The following is a 20,294-nucleotide window of genomic DNA, read 5'->3' on the forward strand; positions in this document are numbered from 1 at the left end:
TTTGCCAGAGAACACCAAGATTGGCAATTTCGCCACTGCCGCCCTGTGCTCTTTACAGATGAAAGCAGGTTAACACTGAGCACATGTGACAGACGTGACAGAGTCTGGAGACGCCATGGAGAACGTTCTGCTGCCTGCAACATCCTCCAGCTTGACCGGTTTGGCGGTGGGTCAGTAATGGTGTGGGGTGGCATTTCTTTGGGGGGCCGCAGAGCCCTCCATGTGCTCGCCAGAGGTAGCCTGACTGCCATTAGGTACCGAGATGAGATCCTCAGACCCCTTGTGAGACCATATGCTGGTGCAGTTGGCCCTGGGTTCCTCCTAACGCAAGACAATTCTAGACCTCATGTGGCTGGAGTGTGTCAGCAGTTCCTGCAAGAGGAAGGCATTGATGCTATGGAATGGCCCGCCCGTTCCCCAGACCTGAATCCAATTGAGCCCATCTGGGACATCATGTCTCGCTCTATCCACCAACGCCACGTTGCACCACAGACTGTCCAGGAGTTGGCGGATGCTTTTGTCCTGGTCTGGGAGGAGATCCCTCAGGAGACCATCCGCCACCTCATCAGGAGCATGCCCAGGCATTGTAGGGAGGTCATACAGGCATGTGGAGGCAACAAACACTACTGAGCCTCATTTTGACTTGTTTTAAGGACATTTGGATCATCCAGTTGGATCGGCCTGTAGTGTGGTTTTCCACTATGATTTTGAGTGTGACTCCAAATCCAGACCTCCATGGGTTGATCAGTTTGATTCCCATTGATAATTTTTGTGTGATTTTGTTGTCAGCGCATTCAACTATGTAAAGAAAGGAGTATTTAATGAGATTATTTCATTCATTCAGATCTAGGATGTGTTATTTTAGTGTTCCCTTTATTTTTTTGAGCAGTGTACATCTTCAGAGGACAGCACAGGAAGTAACATCATTGAGACAAGACATATTTCATGTTGTTTCCTGCTCATCTCTTGATGTGACAATTCTATTCTTTCCCCAGGAATCTGAAGCGCACACATGGCTGCCAGAAAGTTTCTGATGAGGACGTGAGAGTTTATCATTAAATCAAACTGTTGAAGCTCCTGAAAGCTCCTGGCTTTAAAGTATTTCTCTATATCAAATATTCATGACTAAATAAGGAACAACTTAAATTACAAAACCATCTTTAGGTATTATTTATTATGAGTTACATTCAAAAATGTATCAGGATATGTGGGTGTGGTTTGAGCAGATTAGACTGACAGCAGCCAAACAACCCACAAACTGTCAGCAGATTCTGATTCAAATGTTGCCAAATCCTGATTGGTGCAATATGGATGTGAAAACACCTTTTTATTTGTTAATATATAAAAGTCATATATGCATTTCTCACTTGTATATTCAATCAGTTCCAGGTCCAGTCAGTCAGTGATGATTGTTTTTTCATTGTCATCATCATCATCATCATCATCTACTGCATATGTCTCATTTAATCCAAAGAGTTCAAGGTAGACACAAAACTGCTTCTATTTGGGACACCAGGGATCACTGAATGGTATATTTTAAATTGTATAAAAATTAACCAAATTTTATGCTATGGCCTTTATAGTTACTTATTATAGTTATCAGATCTCAATCCAGTTGAACACGTGGGAGATTTTGGAGCAATATGTGAGACAGTGCTCTTCACCACCATCATCAAAACTTTATCCTATCGTTCTTTGGAGAATGGTGTTCATCCCAAGACCTGGAGAATTTCTAACATAGAGCACTGAAGATGTTGTTTTTTCCTTTTATTTGTCACTTATCCATACACAGACAATATTCTCAAAGTTCATACTAATCCTGCACTGTAGGTTAAAAGCCTGATGCTGGTTGTCCTGAGCTACCTCCTCAGAGACCCCAGCAGTTTTGTGGGTTTATTGTGTCCAAACGCATTAAATGCTTTTAACAGATGAGCTTCAGACCATTTTCTCACAGATTTCATATTTCACCTGTATGTAACACTTAGTACCTGCCAAGATATTGGCAGATATTCGGCTCCTTGCATGCAAGACCAACAGAGTATCTCTCAAAACTGTTGGGATGCAGCCAATGTGCTGCAGTTCCTCCCAAAACATGTACAACTCTGTAATGCACTCTCAGTGAGCATGTTTTGGTCATCTTTAGGTCAAAAGATATGTAGATGTCTAGGTTAAAACTGGGCTTTATTTAAAAAAATAACTTTTTAAGACCACTTAAAAATATCAACCCCTTGTTTCAAAAGCTTAAAGCAATTTGTTGTTTGGACCTGCATCATGACAAAATATAATCACTGGAATGCGAACCCCCAACCCTGAGATTTATGTCCCGCTCTACATCCTGCACCACATGCATACATGTATGTATGCATTTTAACTTACAAAGAAACACTTCAGTAAATGATTTTGTAATGACCAAATAATTTTGCCATGTATCATCAAACAGTTGGATAGCAGTGTGTGTTTAAAAAAAAAAAACACACATGAAAGAGTCAGAGTTGTATTGGTTGTATTCATAGGTGAAAGGGAGTTCTTTACATAGATGTTTGTTGAACTGTTGGCTATGAGCATAATCACATTAACACAGTCACAGTACATTGTTTACATAGACTCCACTTTGTCCTCATTAATCCCATTATGAATGAATTATTTGTGTGTGTTTGCGTGTGTTTCACCTGTGTTGGTGATGTATGTTTCTTCTGTGATCTGCTCCAGTCTGCCCAGCAAAGCTTCAATGTTGGCTTTAATCTGAGTCAACTCTGACTTGATCGCTTGAAGCTCTGTACCTTTCACTGCTGGTAGAGCGCCATAGACGGAGAAAGACCAAAAGAGAGACAGACAGAGAGAGACAGCGCGAGAAAGATGTTAGCGTTCATTTTCTCATTATTAAGTCTGCAGAGAGCAATCTAAACTTTTACATTTTACAAGTTCAGAGTCTTACAAACGTCACTGTACATGTTTGGTACATTATCATGCGGGACATTCTATTTGACAAAGCGTAGATCCTGAAGAGAGCAATAAGGTTTAGAACACGGCAATGTTCTATTGATACTCCAGGGTCGTCACTAATAGGTCTAATCTGATCCATTAAATAATTTGCCACTATGACACCACCAGCAGTTCCCTGCCTGAACTTTTAACAACAGGCAATCGGTCCTTTTCTGATCAATTTCATGTAAATCAGCCAGTTACATTTTGACGTTTATTGTGTACAAGTGGAAAACTCAACATGACAGCAACAATAGAGGAAAGGTCAGGGAATCACCAAAAACATCAATCCCAAAGGATCCATGAACATTTATGCCACATGTCATGACAGCCTGGCCAAAACACATTAAGATATCTTGTTGTGGGTCAAACTGTTGGATGCATTTTCTTGCATTGCAAATAACAGTAGCTCTGTTATTTCATTAGAAATTATACTTTATTTTTGTCATTTAACATGTTGTAGAAATCTACTGAATTATTGGTACAAGCAATGAAATTTGATGTATTTTAGCAAAAATGTATAAATACAATCTATTGAAATATAATGACAACACCTTTTTGTACTTTTTATTTGTACTGAAATAAAGAAATGACAAAAAAGAGAGAAATTCTTCAATGCAAAGAATGGGGTAAGCAGAGTGGGGGTGCAAGTGATGAGTAGATTAGTGGCAGCAGAGAACAACTGGAACCATGCATCACATCTGGCGGTTGTTTTTGTTTCACTACAATGAACTCACAATTACTACCACATTTCACCAAGTGTGTGTGTGTGTGTGTGGTTGTTGCTCAATACACATTCAGCACTCCCTCTCTCTTTCTGTCCTCTCTCTCATTTCCCCACACTCCTTCATCTTTGCTTCTTCCCTTGTTTCTTTCTGTCTCTCTTGCCTTCTCTTTTTCTTTCCTTTCAGTTGCACCTCTTTCCCGTTTTTCCTTTCAAATTCCTTTCTCCTTTCTATTTAATTTGCACTAATTTTTCCTCAGTATTCCCTAATTATCTTCTACATGTTGTCTCTCTTTGATCCACTTCTTTCTGCCTTGTCTTACTATTTTATATTATTTTTGCATCTTGTCTTTATGTTCATTCATTCCCTCTCTTTTCTTTTTCTCCACCTGCCTACCTTCTAGGTTTTGTAATCCTACTTTTTGTCGTTTCATCTGCACTTCTTTCTCCTGCTGTCTTCTCTCTTTCTCAGTATCACCCTTGCCCGTCTTCTTGTCATTCCTCCCTGTTTTCTTTTCTCTTTTGCTGCTGTTCTCTCATCTCTTGTCTCATGCATGTCTGCTAACTTTGTCAATAGAAATGTCTCCATCAGAAAACCATGTGCGTTCAAACCAAACCAGCTGTCTTGTGGCGGGCACTTGGTATGCTTGCACACAACAAGGTGAAATTAAATGCAAACACACATACACAACACAATCTCATATGTTTTAGTAAATCCAAAGAAGTACACATTACATGAAAATATTTTATCTTTGATATTGAAAAACCTGAGATGGGACCTCAGGTTGACCTCTCATTCTGGTTTCAATTCTTGACGCTTTTTCAGTACACAACTCACTCACAGTACACTTTAAATTGCACAACCTTTGACATTACAACCAGAGCTACCTACCAGCAAAAGGTGGCAGTTTTAGTCTCCAGTATCTAACACAATGAGACACCATACTATTGCTCTGATTGACCCTTTGCTTTTTAGTTTCACTTTCTAAAGATTAATGTTTTGACACATGAGTTAAGGTTTTGGTCTTGCTCTGTTCCCTGTTTAATAGTTGTTTATTCACTCCCTGCCTCTGTGTTTTGGTTCCATTTTCTCTGTTGTTTCATCCCTGTGTCCTGTCACTAGCTTTACTTGCTGTTTTATTTTGTATTGTTGGTGTCTGGTGTTTTAGTCTAGCTTTGTTTTTGTCTGTCTGATTCTTAATGTTTTTCACCTGTACCCTGCCTGCTTGTGTGTGTATGTGGTGGGCTCCTGTATTTGTCCTCAGTTGTGTTCAGTCCTCATGGTGTTTGTCATTGTTTGTCAAGGGTTTTCCTGGTTGTCTCTGTGTTTGCCCTGCTGTGAATTGTGATACCCTGTTTGGATTTATGTTTCATATTTGGATTCCTGCATTTGTTTTGACTTCTGCTACACCACATGTAAGCCTGAGTATTTCTGTTAGTATTAAAATAAATTTTACAAATTGCATCGGAGCCTCTGGTGTTGGTATCTGGGTCCTACACTCGGTTTCCTGCCTCGACACTTGGCCACTGTGTGATAATAGCCTTCTTCAGGGTAAGATTGATGTTTTGACAGATAGCCTGTCAAGTCATACAGGTGCATCACAGAAAATTATAATATTGTGGAAAAGTTCATTGTTTCCATAATTTAAGTCACAAAGTTAAACTTTCAAGTATTCTAGATTCATTACACAAAGTTAAATATTTTGGGCCTTTTCCTGTTTTAATCTTGATAATTACGGCTTACATCTCATTGAAATCAAAAATCAATATATCAAAATATTAAAATAAAGACTGTATAATACAGAAATGTCAAATGGAGTGTGGTAGGAAAAGGTGCACAATCAACAGGCATGACCGTAGCCTTGAGAGGATTGTTAAGCAAAGCCGATTCAAGAACTTGGGGGAACTTTACAAGGAGTGGAAATGACGAAATAAGCTACAAGAGACAACATCAGAAGTGTCTTACCTGGCCTAAGGAGAAAAAGAACTGGACCGTTGCTCAGTGGTCCAAAGTCCTCTTTTCAGATGAAAGTAAATTTCGCATTTCATTTGGAAAACCAAGAGTCTGGAGCACGAGTGGAGAGGCACAGAATCCAAGTTGCTTGAAGTCCAGTGTGAAGTTTCCACAGTCAGTGATGATTTGGAGTGCCCTGTCATCTGCTTGTGCTGGTCAACTGTAATTTATCAAGTCCAGAGTCAATGGAGTCATCTACCAGGAGATTTTAGAGCACTTCATGCTTCATCTGCCGACAAGCTTTATGGAGATGCTGATTTCCTTTTCCAGCAGGACTTGGTACCCGCCCACAGTGCCGAAACGACTAGTTACTGGTTTGCTGACCATCATATTAATGTGCTTGATTGGCCAGCCAGCTTGTCTGACCTTGTCTGTCACTTGCCTGCCTCTTGACAATACCCCAGTATTGTTCAGAGTAAGGAAAGAGACACCACACCCAACAATACAGACGAGCCACTATCAAAACAACCTGGCCTTCCATAAAACCTCAGCAGAGACACAGGCTGATTGTCGCCATGCCACGCTGCATTGATGCAGTAATTAGTGCAAAAGGAGCCCCGACCAAGTATTGAGTGCATATATGAACCTTTTTCACAACTTTTCTACTTTCAGAAGGTCGACATTTCTGTAATATACAATCTTTATTCTAATATTTTGAGATAAGGATTTTTGATTACCATGAGCTGTAAGTTGTAATGGTCAAGTTTTAAACAAAAAAAGGCCTGAAATATTTCACTTTATACTCTGAACAAAGTTATAACGCAACACTTTTGTTTTTGCCCCCATTCATCATGAGCTGGACTCAAAGATCTAAGACTTTCTCTATGTACACAAAAGGCCTATTTCTCTCAAATATTGTTCACAAATCAAAGTCAAAATCCATCCACCTGGGGCATATCAAGATGCTGATCAGAAAGCATGCGTATTGCACAGGTGTGCCACGGGTCCTCACAGCTGATTGGCACTGTGCTTCATGGTGGATGGGGAGTCCAGCCCAGCTGCTTTGTGAAGTTTCTTTCTCCCGAACAGTCTGTTGACATCACTCTCCAGGATGGGGGAGGAGGTGGAAGATGAGATGGTGGACTATGGCCGATCAGTAGTGTAACGGGGGATGGTGTCAGGTCTGTCACATTGTCTTTCAAAGCGACAGTAAAACTGGTTCAACTCGTTGGCAAGGCTTAAGTTGTTCATGGAGTGGGGGGATTTAAGTTTGTAGCTGGTGATCTGTCTGAAGCCTCTCCAGACAGAGGCAGATTCATTTCTTGAGAATTGCTGTTGTAGTCTCTTTGAGTACAGCCATTTAGCATCTCGCACCGCCTTGCTAAACCTGTACTTTGACTCCTTAACCCTGGCCCAGTCTCCGCTCCTAAATGCCTCTTCCTTTTCCAACCTCAGCTGTCTGAGTTTAGCTTTGAACCAGGGTTTGTTATTACTCACCCTGGTGCGTGTTGGAATGCAGCTGTCCTCACAGAAGCTGATGTAGGATGTCTTAGCCTCTGTATACTCATCCAGACTATTGGTAGCATCCCAGTCAGTGCGTTCCAAACATGCCTGAAGGTCCTCTACAGCTTCACTGGTCCACTGCTTTGATGTCCTCATTACAGGTTTATAGAGCTTTAATTTTTCTCTGTATGCAGGAATCTGGTAGACTATGACTTGGTCAGAGTGTCCCAATTAAGGACAATGGGGACAGCGTATTAGGCATTGCTTACTGTAGCAGTGATCCAGAATGTTATCTTCTCTGGTTGGACACTTTATAAGCTGTCTGTATTTTGGGAGATCATGGCTGAGGTTTCCTTTGTTAAAGTCACCAAGAACAAGAACTAAGGAGTCCGGGAATGTCCGCTCTACCCACAGTATCTGGTCAGCCAGTGTGTGCTGTGCGTCGTGGACTGAGCAAGTAGCTAGCAAACCCGCAGGGAGAGTAAAATAGTTTACAGTGTATCAGGAAATATTCCAGGTCATGAGAACAGTGCTGCTGAATCACTGTCACATTGTTACACCAGCCACTGTTAATGTAAAAACAGACACCACCACCTTTTGTTTTGAGAGTTCTGTGTTGTCCGCTCTGTAGACCTGGAAGCCAACCAGCTGCAGCGTGGAGTCCAGTACTGATCCACACACACCACTCCTCCATGAAGCACAGAACAGAAGATGAATAAAAGTCTCTGTTTTTTTATTGCACAGTGAGTGCACGTTGGAGGGAAATATTAATATAATGGTGTGCGGTGTCCTCTTCGGCGTAGTCGCAACAGCATACAGGACCTCATCCCCCTCCGGCGTCTCACCGCATGAATAACGGAGAGTGAAGCCTTGAATGTGTGAAGCCAGAATGTCCAATAATTCCACTGATAACACGAAAAAAGTTGGAATTAAATCCACTGGTGTTGTTCCCCTGATGTTTATGAGCTCTTTTCTGGTGCAAGGGCTCGGGGTATCACAGCAGAATGCAAAGTTAACAGACATAAACAAAACAAACAGAGCCCACGGCTGCCCTGAGTTGCGCCATCTTGAAGCCAAGCAGTAAATAATTCATCAAATGAGTACTAAAAGGCAAGCCAATTTTATAAGCAATGCTATTGGATACAAAGAGAATGTAAATGAGTGACAGGCATTTATGAAGCATAAATGTTTGATCAAAACATATATCAAAAAAAGATCCATGGCTGATCTTCATGAACATAACAAGTCCTCATACCTAAACAAACAATAGTTCTTCCAAAATTACCCTGATTTGACATCCACATTGGCAGAATAAGAACAAAATAGGTCGTTTCTTAGTGCCTTCCAAAATGACTATAGCATAAACGATGCATCCAGAAATGTTCTGATCTGCCACAAATATGGTTAAGATCTGGTTGGGTATAGGCAACCGAAACTACTTGGTTGTCATCGTTTTGTGATGATGTCAAAGTTCCAACCAAACTCCTTTCTAGGAGTTTTTTTGATGCTATAACTCAGCACCGTTATTTCTGTCTTTGCTTCTAATAGACATTATTCGCAATACAACATTTTGAACAAACGACTAATGCTGTCATTTTTCTGGTGAAGACAGTCTTGGTGAAGAGATAAAAGGGAAATATAGAACAGGAGGAGAAAAAAACTCAACAATCTAGAGTTCCTCATAGGTCGCCCCAATCGCACACAAGGATTACGATGCAGCCCTGTCTCACTAATAGTGACAGCAGCGTTGCCGCTCAATACTGGACCAATTTCGACATTTTTTTTCCCAATTAGTTACACAGACACAAAAACATGGGGGGAAAGGATTAAGGTTGAAAAATACCGAAGTTCGCCTTTAACATAGGCAGGGCTTGTGGGTATACACTGAGCACTAGAGGGGAAAAGTGCAAACTGTCAGCTCTTTATTTTGACCTTCCTAAAAGTAAGTGGTAAAGAACAAAAACTCTAGTGTGTGATCTGTTTTGATATTGCTTTTCAAAACCATTTGAAATGCAAGTTTGATGAGTACACAGAAAGACACTCAAATCAGTGACATGAAAACTGCTTTGTGAGCTCTGCACAAAGTGAAATTCAGTGAAACTCTGCAGAAATAAAAAAAACTGCTGTTGGGAAAGAAAGCTTCAGGTCGAAGTCAAATATGAAAGGAGCTGGCAGGGTGTCAGCATCTCTCTTCAGATCCACAATCTGAACATGATGTGAAATGAATGTTTAATGCGCAGAATTCAAAAAGAAAGTGACAACAGTTGCCCTGATGCTTGAACCTTTCACTGACATGTAAAACAAAGACTTGAAATATAGATGAAGGGGAGGTTTGGGTCACAAGGGTGGAGTTAGAGTCAGGAAAATGTAAGAGAAAAAATAATAAACGAGAGAAAAGGCCAAGGAGGGATGTACAGACAGAGACCTTTGCAACTGGTCAGTTTTAACAGAGGGCATGCTACTGAGCCCTTCAAATAAACAGCTCACGTGCTGTGGTTTGTAGCAGTCTTTAACACCCAAAACTTTAAAGAAAAACAAAATGCAACCAAAATACGGCATTGGGCTCTGACTTTGAGAACTTCACCAAACCTAAGCGGAAATTTAAATCTGAATATATTCACCAACGGGCAACATATACTTAATGTTTACATTCATAATCTTACAATTTGACCTTTCCCTGTTTGCTAATACTGTAAATACAACAATTTCATTTGAACAGCATTTACTGTAATTGCTACTGATACTAAAACAATTACTGTAATGCTATTGTTCCAACTACTACTGCAACTGATACTACAGCTTTTACTGTCATTGCATTTTTAAGCTCCAATTGTACAATGCTTCATCAAAATTTTAAATGTTTTATTATTAACAACACACAACAAAATTTAATTCTCAGACTTTTTTATAAAGTCTCAGACTGACAATTAATCATTCTCTTGTAGACAAATAATGTCTGGAGATTTGACTAAAGTAGTAAGTAGGTTGAAAGCATTGTTTGAAAATGTATTACCTGTGTACTCTGGTTCTGGCTTATATTTGAATTTATGGGGTTTTATAAGCCCATGTGGGCTGAGCATAGTTGTACATTATGCATGACACAGATACAAATGTCATTCATTCATTCATATACTGTATATATTTCTGTGTTTTACAGAAAACGAGAAGACAATATGTCATTTATGGCGACCATCATTATTACAATTATGAAATAGCGTCTCAACTTGCAACTGATTAAAAGTACAGTATATTTATGGTGTAGCAGAAAAACTATTTTTTGTTTCCGATAGACTGAAAAGAAATACAGGGGTGTTGATTTGTTGTAATTTTGAAAGTTTTCCAGGGATTTACCTTTCAGAAAAACATATAAGCTGAATTTCACTTGAACGGAGGATTTAGACAGACAGACGGATAACTCACATCTCTGTTTGTTGCCGTTGCTGGTGGGGAGGACAGAGGCGTTACGGGCCAGGAGTTTGACCGGCAGTGTTTTAACTCGTCGTACCAGAGGCACCCCCACACGTGGGCGTTTGACAGGCACCACCCGGGGGACCGGAGACACTCTTCCACGGTACTCAAACAACCTGAAGAGAGAGGGAAGAAGGCAGTTGGAGAGAAGACAGAAAGAACAGAAGGAAAAAGAGGAGTGGGGGGCACAGGAGAGGAGGAAATGAAAGGGAAAAGTTGGGATAGGAGAAGTGGTCAGGGGAGGAGGAGTTGGCATTTGGGAAAATGAGGGAAGGAGAAAAGGGGGGATAAAGACAGGAGTTTTGAATCAGGAGAGGAGAAAGTAGGTATGAAAAGAAGGACCTGAGAAGAAATTAAATTGAAACTTTGAAGACCTTTATTCATCACTTCAGTTTGTGTACTATTTAAACATTTTGGAGGAAACTCAATCCCACCAAGACCACAAATTTTACCAATAGGAAATATTTACAGTATAGTATGTATTTGGAAAGTCTCAGAATATAACTAAATTGTTTTCCCAATTATGTTGTGGGGGAAAACATAATCACTATCTGGAATATGTTCAGTCCTTTGAGTGATTGAAGCATTTATAGCTTTTTTAGCACCGAAGTCGGCGAGAGGTAATTGGATGGATAATAAATTAATAGCAATAAATTTTATTTATAGAGCGTTTTCAATCAAAGTGCTTCACAAAAAGAATACATTTAAAATACAATTAAAATGTAAACCCCAAAGTAAATACCACTTATACAAAGACATCAGAGACAAACAAACATTTAAGACTCATACGCAGCAGCGAATAAATAGGTCTTAAGCGTTCATTTCAAAACCTAATGTTGGTGCGCAAAACAAAAAGGCTCGCTCACCAACCGTTTTCTTCCTAACCTGCGGTACAATCCAAAGTCCTGTCCCATGGGAGTGCAGCCACAGTGTAGGCACATAAGAATTCAAAAGATCAGACAGACATAATGGTGCAAGGCCATTCACTATTTGGTACGTTAACAACAAAACCTTAAAAATATGCTAACCTGAACAGGGAGCCAGTGCAGTGAGGCCAGCACAGGAGTTATATGCAAGTATTTAGATGATTCAGTCAGAATCTGTGCTGCAGCATTCTGGACCATCGGCAGACCTCACAAACTTTTCTTAGGCAGCCCAGAGAACACTACATCACAGATGTAACAAAGGCATGAATAAGGGCCTCAGCAGCACTAATACTGATCTAATATTTGCGATTCTTCGGAGATGAAAGAAGGCTACTTTTGTCACCTCTTTGATACTCAAATAAAAAAAAAAGTCATCAATCAAAAAAGACCCCAAAATTCTTTACTCTATCCTTGCAATGAATGACAGAATCATCAATGGATAGAGTAAAGTTTTCATACAAATTACCTAATCTTGCTGGTCCAATAGCTATCATCTCAGTTTTTGCTGAGTTGAATTGAGTTGAATCCCCCAACATCTGGCTTGGGTATCCTAGTTCGGATGTCCTTAACTCTCTTGTAAAAATACAACATAAAATCATGCGCTGACAAATCCGTACTACTTACTGGCTACTGACACTGTGTAAGTCTATCAACAGTGTCAAATAAAAGTCTAGGGTTATGCTTATTATTCATAATAACATTAGAATAAAAGGCTACCTTTGCAGTAGCCATCCTAGACTGATAGATGGTCAAACTGTCGTGCCATGCCTGATAAGAAACTTCAAGCTTAGTATGGCGCCACTGAGGTTCAGCTTTTCTGCAACGCTTTGAGAGTCAGTAACTCCTCATTTGGCCAAGGTATAGAGGACACTTCCGTGTCTTAGCTGGAGCCACCAACTCCAACAAATCAGTGCACCATTAAAGTTGTCTGTGAGACAGTTCACTGAAAAGGCTTGGCTAAAAACTGGATCCATCACGTGTGGTAGTTTCAAGTTAAGGTCATTTAAAGCACTAGTGCTAATATAACGAGAGAACCTTTTCTTCTGCAACATTTTCCCCATACTAAATGAATTAGGGATAGAAATGTCAAATAATGTCAGTGAGTGATCTGAAATTGGTAAAGCACTGATATTATTAACTGACACAGCTGGTACTTGGTTACTGTGGTGGGTGTACAGTGTACAGGGCTTTGACAAGTCTAGGGTTCATAGATGGAAGCTGTGGGTTTAGGCAACGAAAGCGCCTTGGTAAAGGTTAGTTAGTTAGTTAAGATTGGGGTTTTGGTTAAATTTAAATAAACTGTTCATGTGTCTCATGTTTGAAGTCACTGTTGCCTTTTTCTGTATTAAACCAAGAACATGATCTTTCCCTAACCTTAACCAAGTGCAATCAGCACCAAACATAATGACACAGAAAATCTCTTTATCTCTGTGCTTTTGCAGTACGTACGTACACACACACACACACACACACACACACACACACAGTACAGATGCTTACAGTGTGGTATTTTGGCAGTTGTATACAAGAAATATATCTACATTACATTGTATTGATCTAGCAGGAAAAAATACAAAGCATTCAACTACAGAAATCAAACATTTCATATTCGGAAACTTCTCATAGTGAATTAAAATTAGGATTTATTAGTTTATTTTTTTTTTTTCAGAGCTTCAGTACCGCCATCGATTTTATTTTATTTTGCAAGTACCTCCGGTATTTCAATTGTGTTTTCCATTGTGGTACACTTTGTCCGTCAACATCCCACTTACAAGCTCACAGATGTTTTATTGTTGCTGGCAATTTTAACCAAACAGACCTCAGAACTGTTTTACCAAAATTTCACCAGCATGTCCTCACCCCCACCACAGGTAACAAGACCCTGGACCATGTTCCAACACATTCCTGTCACCTATAAAGCACTCCCCTGCCCCTATTTTGGATAATCACAACACATTTCTCTGCTTCGCTTGCCAATTTACACCCAATTGATTAAAATGAATCAGAGAAAACAGTTTTGAGGACAGATGAAGCAAACATGTTCAGAGAGAACGCCACTCAAGAGAATCACACCAAATTAGAGGAATATGCATCATACATCAGTAAATGTGTTAATAATGTGGGCATCAGAAAGACAATAACATCATTCCCTAATCAGAACACCTGGACGAATGGAGAGGTGAGTGCTTTTAGTCTGTTAGTCAGCTGACAAAGAAGCATACACTACCAAAGCAAGACCGAAAGCTGACATCAAGGAGGCGAAGCTGATGAATCAGGAGAGACTAAAGAGAGAACTCAACACAAACACTATAACCATGTGGCAGGTGATCCAGGTCATCACAGGCTACAAAAGCAGGAGTTTTACCAGGTGAGCTTAAACCCTTTTGTGCTTGCTTTGATCTCCTCAACAAACATAGACTCAGCTGCCAAGTCTGCCCCATCTCTAGTCGACCACTCTCAGTATCCACAGCAGATGTGAGGAGACTCCTGCTGAGTGTAAATATGGGTACAGCTGCTGGGCCTGATAACACTAGTACTAAAAACTTTTGCCTACCAGCTAGCCTATGTCATTACTGACATTTTTAACATATCCCTGTGTTCCCACATGCTTCAAGACAGCAACCATCATCCCTGTACCCAAAAAGTCTGTCTAGACTTATCAATTTCCGCCCTGCTTTCTGATGAAGTGCTTTGAGTAACTGGTTCTCCAGCACTGGTTCTCCAGCACATCAATAGAACATCCAAGCCTGCCTTTGCACAACATTCTGTTATGTTGGTCTTCTTATGCACATTAATATAACATTACCTTTGCACTACCTTTTTCATTCTCATTTCAACATATTGTACATATTGTAATATTCGTTTATACATTTTCTATGTATGTAGCATGGAGGGCGCTACAAGTGCATATTATTGTGCAACATATAGTATATGACAATAAAGCTGAGCCTTTGGACACCAGAAAAAAATGTCTTTGATTCTCTGAATTGTTGGTCATCAACAGTCATTTCTTCCTTTCTGTCTTTCTTTCTTCAGGTTGTTTGACCTTACTGCTGCTCACAGCTGCAGTTAACACATCAGCCATACAGTTCTTGCTTTTGACAGTAAAAGACAATCTGTCTTTATTTTGAGTATTTTCCTTGGCTGTAGAATCTTGTACAGATGTCGTCACTTTTTTAATGTGGAGGTCAAGCAAAAGAATATTAGCCATGCAATGCAGATTCCCTCTTCCCACTCAAATATTAGAGAGAAGCTGACAAAGACAAAGTTATAAAGTGGAAACCACAAGGCTGCTCTGTGTTACTGTCTTTATAAGGATAAATAGTTGTGTAACGTTAAAAAAACAGCTGACCCTTACTGAGGAAAATCATGTTTTTCATGTAGTAGTTTTAAACAAAACACCAACCCCTGTGGATTTAAATCAATAGTACATTAATGTTATTTTGTTTCTCCAGCAATTCAGTCAATTCAATCCTTGGCATCAGTGCCATATGTGGCTATCATCAGCCATTCATAAAGAAGCATGAATGACAATAACAAATTATATCAACTCAGTTGGAAAACAGGTCAAAGTGAACAGATTATCTAAAAAGTTCTTCAAATTACAATATGACACAATACATCATTGATCCACACCCTCCAGAATGACATATATAAGTGGTTTCTGAATATGATGGCACTATGGATAGATTTAGGTACAGCATCCCCTTGTTTAAGGTTTGGGAAACAGCATTGTTTGGGTTAATAAAATCACACTATGACTTACTCAACATGTTGGCCCGTGCTTTGTTGGTAGGTGGGCAAAGAACTATTCCACTTTTCCCAAACATTAAAAAAGAAATAAAATTGTGAACCCCAGATGCAAGTGCATTTGGTCATAGCTAATAAAAAGCTTGTGCTCCAATAAAAACTTAATCCATTCCCAGTAGAAAACACATTGGAACACGTTGGTTGAAAATTCAACTTAGGTCATAAAAGTTGACAACATTTTGGGAGACCTGTGTGTAAAATAGTAATTTAATTTAACCATTCTGACAATACTGACCTTCTTTTGACTTACATCAATGTCTATGAGATATGGTCCAAACTGTGTTTTAACCTTTTGGGACAAGAAGCAACTCTTAGCGTCTGTTTTTGAGTTAACTAGCACAAACAAGGTCCCCCCAGAGATTCTAGATCAACTCAGATTGTTACATATAGTCATAAAACTGTAGGTCTGATAATCAACACAGATAACCAGATGGCAAAGTGCTTTACTCCCCAAACAGATCCACAGGGGTAAAAAGAAGTAATGGTAATTCTTATTGTGTAATCCGAACATTTTAATTCCACCCTTTGGAAAAAACTGTTCTGTTTCGCAAAGCGAATAACCAGAGACCTAGGTCTTTAATCCCCATATTTACTGCAGATCATCCTTCAGGAGATCAATAAACTTTATCCTCAAATCATATCAGGTCAGGTCTGGTTTTGATGTACACAATTTAAGAAAAGCGAAAAGTAAAAAGACAGGCAGAAGGATTGACAGAAGTTAAAGATAAATATGTATATAGATATCTATAGATCTCTCTCTCTCTCATTTATATATATACATACACACACACACACACACACACACACACACACACACACACACTACATATGGACTACTATGGGGTTCTGCTCTTTTTGCTTTGTTGTAAAATGTGACTATTTTGTTTCAGACTGCTGAATATGCTCCAGAGACTTGGTTGTTATTTCTGCTGTCTTTGTCTCCATTTTAGATAATTTAATGAGAACCGTCAGACTACGACAGTGGCTAGTTGGTTATTTGCTTCCAAACTGACGTGGTTCATGTCTGGGGGTTCTTGAAAACGTAAATCAAAGATTTTGGGTCTGACAACGTCTTCGGAGCTCCATGTATGAGTCGAAAATGAGATGAAAAAATCTGATCTGTGTTGGAGGAACAGTGGGACAACAAATGGATTAATAGAATGACGAATTAATCGATATATTGCGCAAGCTCACCATGTGTTAGGTCCCAGCACTAGCACTAAAAACAAGCCCTTGTTTTCCCAGTATTTCACATCAAGTGTGCAAGCAGGGAGGTTACTCCTGCTAGCAGGAATGGTCCATGTAGAATAAAAAGCATCACCATCATACATAGAAGCTACTTTCGCTGCTACAAGTTAAATCAAAATGTAAAAAATCAAATTTTATAACTTGGTATTATCACCACTCTGATGTTTTCTGAAATTTAGGAATCCAAGTCTCAGTAGGAATTCCATAGCAGCAGTCCAAGCAGCGACAGAAAGGGATCATAGTGGTTCAAGGAAGCATTCCAGGACTGGAATGCACCATGTTAGATCCAAAGGACACGCCGTGTATTCAACAACACCCATGAGAATGACAACTTTCTGTCTGTTCCCTCATTGTTCTGAATAAGCCCAGGCAACTGGAAAGGTAATGTATAATTCAGAGAACAGACACAACTGTTCCTCCTCTCCCTGGGAGGTGGTAAAACCTTGATTATCCTTCTTCACTGCATTAGGCTGTATTATTTCAAGACAGACAGAGCTTGATGCATTTTGACAGGAGTCAAAAGAGGCTTTGGGAGAGTTATTCTTCTCCCACAAGTATGACCATCTTTTGTGAAACACAAAACCTCTGCACAACAAAAGTTTCAACATCTCTGCATATAATGACACTGAATAATCTTGGATTGTTTTATTTTTTCTCAGGGTAAATGCAAAGATGTCTTCCTTAGATCGGAGACAGATACTGACACGGATCATCTGGATGCATCAACACAGATTCAACTTGGCTGGCCATCTTTACTTTCTGTCCTGCTCAGTACATACAATTAAAAAAGAAAAAAAAAGTTCTCATGTATTTTTCTACATTAGGAAATAAAGATTCAGTTTCAAAGCCCTGAAACTCTCCTGGAAATCAGTTGAGAAACAAGGAATGCCAGGACTACAGATGCATCTTTTTCTTTTTAACCTCACAACAGTTAGACCTTTGATGATGACTTTCAATGGGTCTTGTCAGAGCAGTAATAGTTACCACACTGTGATCTGACTGCAGAGGTCAATGTAAATGAGCTGAATTTCACCAGATGTTCCTCAGGTTGGCTTTATCAAGAGGCAGGTATAGGGAGCATGAAATGGACAGGCAGATTGGTGAGGCATCAGCATTAATGTGGGCATTGTACCAGGCGTAGTGAAGAGGGAGCTGAGCTGGAAGGCAAAGCTCTCGATTTACCAGTCGATCTATGATCCAACTTAACAGAAAGAGAGACATTGTGGATAAAAGCGTTTGAAAAATGTTTCTCCTTCTTCATAGGGTAGCTGAGCTCAGCCTTGGAGGGATGAGGAGCTCAGACATCCAGAGGGAGCCTGGAGTAGAGCCGCTGCTCTTTCGCGTCAAAAGGAGCCAGTTGAGGTGGTTCGGGCATCTGATTGAGATGTCTCATTGGCGTCTTCCTATGGAAGTTTTCCAGACACATCTAACTGGCAGGAGAACGCTGGGTAGAACCAGAATTTGCCGGAGGGATTACATATCTCATCTGGCCTGGAAACGCCTTGGGATCACCCAGGAAAAGGTTGAAATCATTTCTGGGGAGAGGGACGTCTGGAATACCCTGCTTAGCCTGCTGCCACTGCGACCCGATCCTGGATAAGTGGTAGATAATCGATGGATGGAGGTACAGGGAGAAAAAAAAAATCCCACCTTAGGCAGTTAATCCCCTGGTTGAAAGATCTTGTCTACAATCTTGTAAATCTTATAGCGATGACACTGTTAACCGTCCTATTGTGTCACTATCAAACATCATCAACTATCACTTGCTGCTGTCATAAATACGATCTCCTACTATAACTGTAAGGATTTGAAATCCTCCAAAGTGGGTAACATATCTCAAATCCATCATGTTTATTAAGGTTATTGTTTAGGACACGTGCTTTGTTTCCAATAGGTGTTCACAGGTTCATTTGGGTGCTAATAACTGAGACATGACGCAGAAGGTTAATTATATTTAGTCCACTTGGATCATGTCTGACATCTGTCTGACAACATGTCCAACTCCTAAGTCGATCCATGCTGACTCTGTATCAGCTGTGATCACATACTGTGTCATTATCATTACAGGAAAAAAAAATTTTTGACGCAGGCGGAGAGTGTGAACTGTGAAGTGCAGGGAAAATGACATGTGTCACTAGTTTTTCCAACCTTGGGTGTTGAGTTAATCAGTGGAGCACCATGCTGCTGCCAGTGTTGGTGTTCTCTTTCTATGTGGGCCTGTTCGGGTTGGTTGTGTTTTGGATCATTTCTATTTTGGAACAGGTCTGACTGTTCTCGGATACCATTTGGCCAGGTATTTTTAGTTAGAAAATGTAAGTATGCAGATTGAGTTTTTCAGATCGGGTCTGGTAGTTTCCAGGTGAATGAACATGTTGAATGAAACAATATTTTAGTTATGATTACATATCCAGATTAAGGACTGTCCTCCCCAGAAGATAGCATCAGTTGTTTCTAACCTTAACAAAGTTGTCATTTCAACCTAAACCATGATCTTTCCCAAACCTTGACTAAGTAGAGATGTCACATCCTAAAAGTGATTTATTTTTCAATGGTTTTGGAGGTCCCAGACAAATTATGTCATCCTGCCAACAGTGGTGCCAGATGAAAAACTGCCTCTATGAGTTGTTCTGGAGGACATGGAAAAACACAATGAAAACTAAATACAGTGGTGCGCTATGATGACTATCGACAGAAAACATAAAACAAAAAATTCTAAATACATATTTAACAACAATAAACATACAAAAATGTACCTCATGTACAATTTTAAATGACACACAAATTTCACCAAACCCATGTAGAACTTTAAAATTACAGAGTTATAATAAAATTAAAACCTGTACCATTTCACGAGTAACAAAGTAAATATCACAGTGTGTCTTTATGCACGCTAACATTATCATAAAATTTAGTACACAGTGGTCTAAAAAATCTGTCCATCTTGTAATTTACATTCCATGCTGCTGTCTAAATAAATCTTGCTAACCTGAATTCTTATTGTTTACTAGCATCAGAACAATCATGTTATTGTTGAAGATGCTCTTCACATTTCTTTCTTTGTTCCATGTTCATATTGACAACACATAGTCTATATATATATATATATATATATATATATATATATACATACACACATACACACACACACACTCTATCTGTCCCTCAAGTCCGGACTGAATTAGGAGCCGGTTTCACTGGTTGCTTTTAAAGTACTTTTAAATGACATGGAGGCTGTACACACTGGCTGTAGATGTTATGAATGATTACTCTGACGATCCTTGTTGTTTATCACTTGTGGTAAATTTATATGAAATTTAGATATTTTATGACCTTGTAACTCTAATTATTCCCGTCATAAATTTTTATTTGTTTTACGTTTATGTTATATGTTTTAATGTATGCAACCGTGTTAATTGTGCTGCTGCCTGTCTTGGCCAGGACGCTCTTGGAAAAGAGATTTTTAATCTCAATGAGTTTTCTTTCTGGTTAAATAAAGGTAAAATAAAAAAATAAAAATTCTGTGTACTATAAAAGCAATCCAATAAAGTGCTTTAACTGCCATATTTACACCATTGTTATAGCTCAAATAAGATATGTTTAACTCACATTGGGCTGCCAAACAACATTCTACCACAGATTTCTGAGAGGTTAACATGATTAACCTTCTGCAGATAGCTGG

General features: G+C 39.5%; 1 protein-coding gene across 3 annotated transcripts in view; it reads right to left on the minus strand.

The window, feature by feature from the left end:
• raly (RALY heterogeneous nuclear ribonucleoprotein) overlaps positions 1-20,294 on the minus strand; it is a 183,414-nt gene that overhangs the window by 28,637 nt on the left and 134,483 nt on the right. For 2 of the 3 annotated variants that reach the window (XM_038697145.1, XM_038697147.1), the window contains exons 5-6: positions 10,584-10,747; positions 2,670-2,789 (exon numbers count right to left, since the gene is read on the minus strand). In XM_038697145.1, coding sequence (XP_038553073.1) covers positions 2,670-2,789; positions 10,584-10,747 — 284 coding nt within the window. The remainder of the gene's footprint in view (positions 1-2,669; positions 2,790-10,583; positions 10,748-20,294) is intronic. The other variant, XM_038697146.1, reaches the window with a different exon arrangement.

The sequence above is a fragment of the Micropterus salmoides genome, unplaced genomic scaffold (assembly GCF_014851395.1).
Source record: "Micropterus salmoides isolate LMB-PRFRI ecotype aquatic unplaced genomic scaffold, ASM1485139v1 Ms_hic_scaffold_4, whole genome shotgun sequence".
NCBI classification, from domain to species: domain Eukaryota; kingdom Metazoa; phylum Chordata; class Actinopteri; order Centrarchiformes; family Centrarchidae; genus Micropterus; species Micropterus salmoides.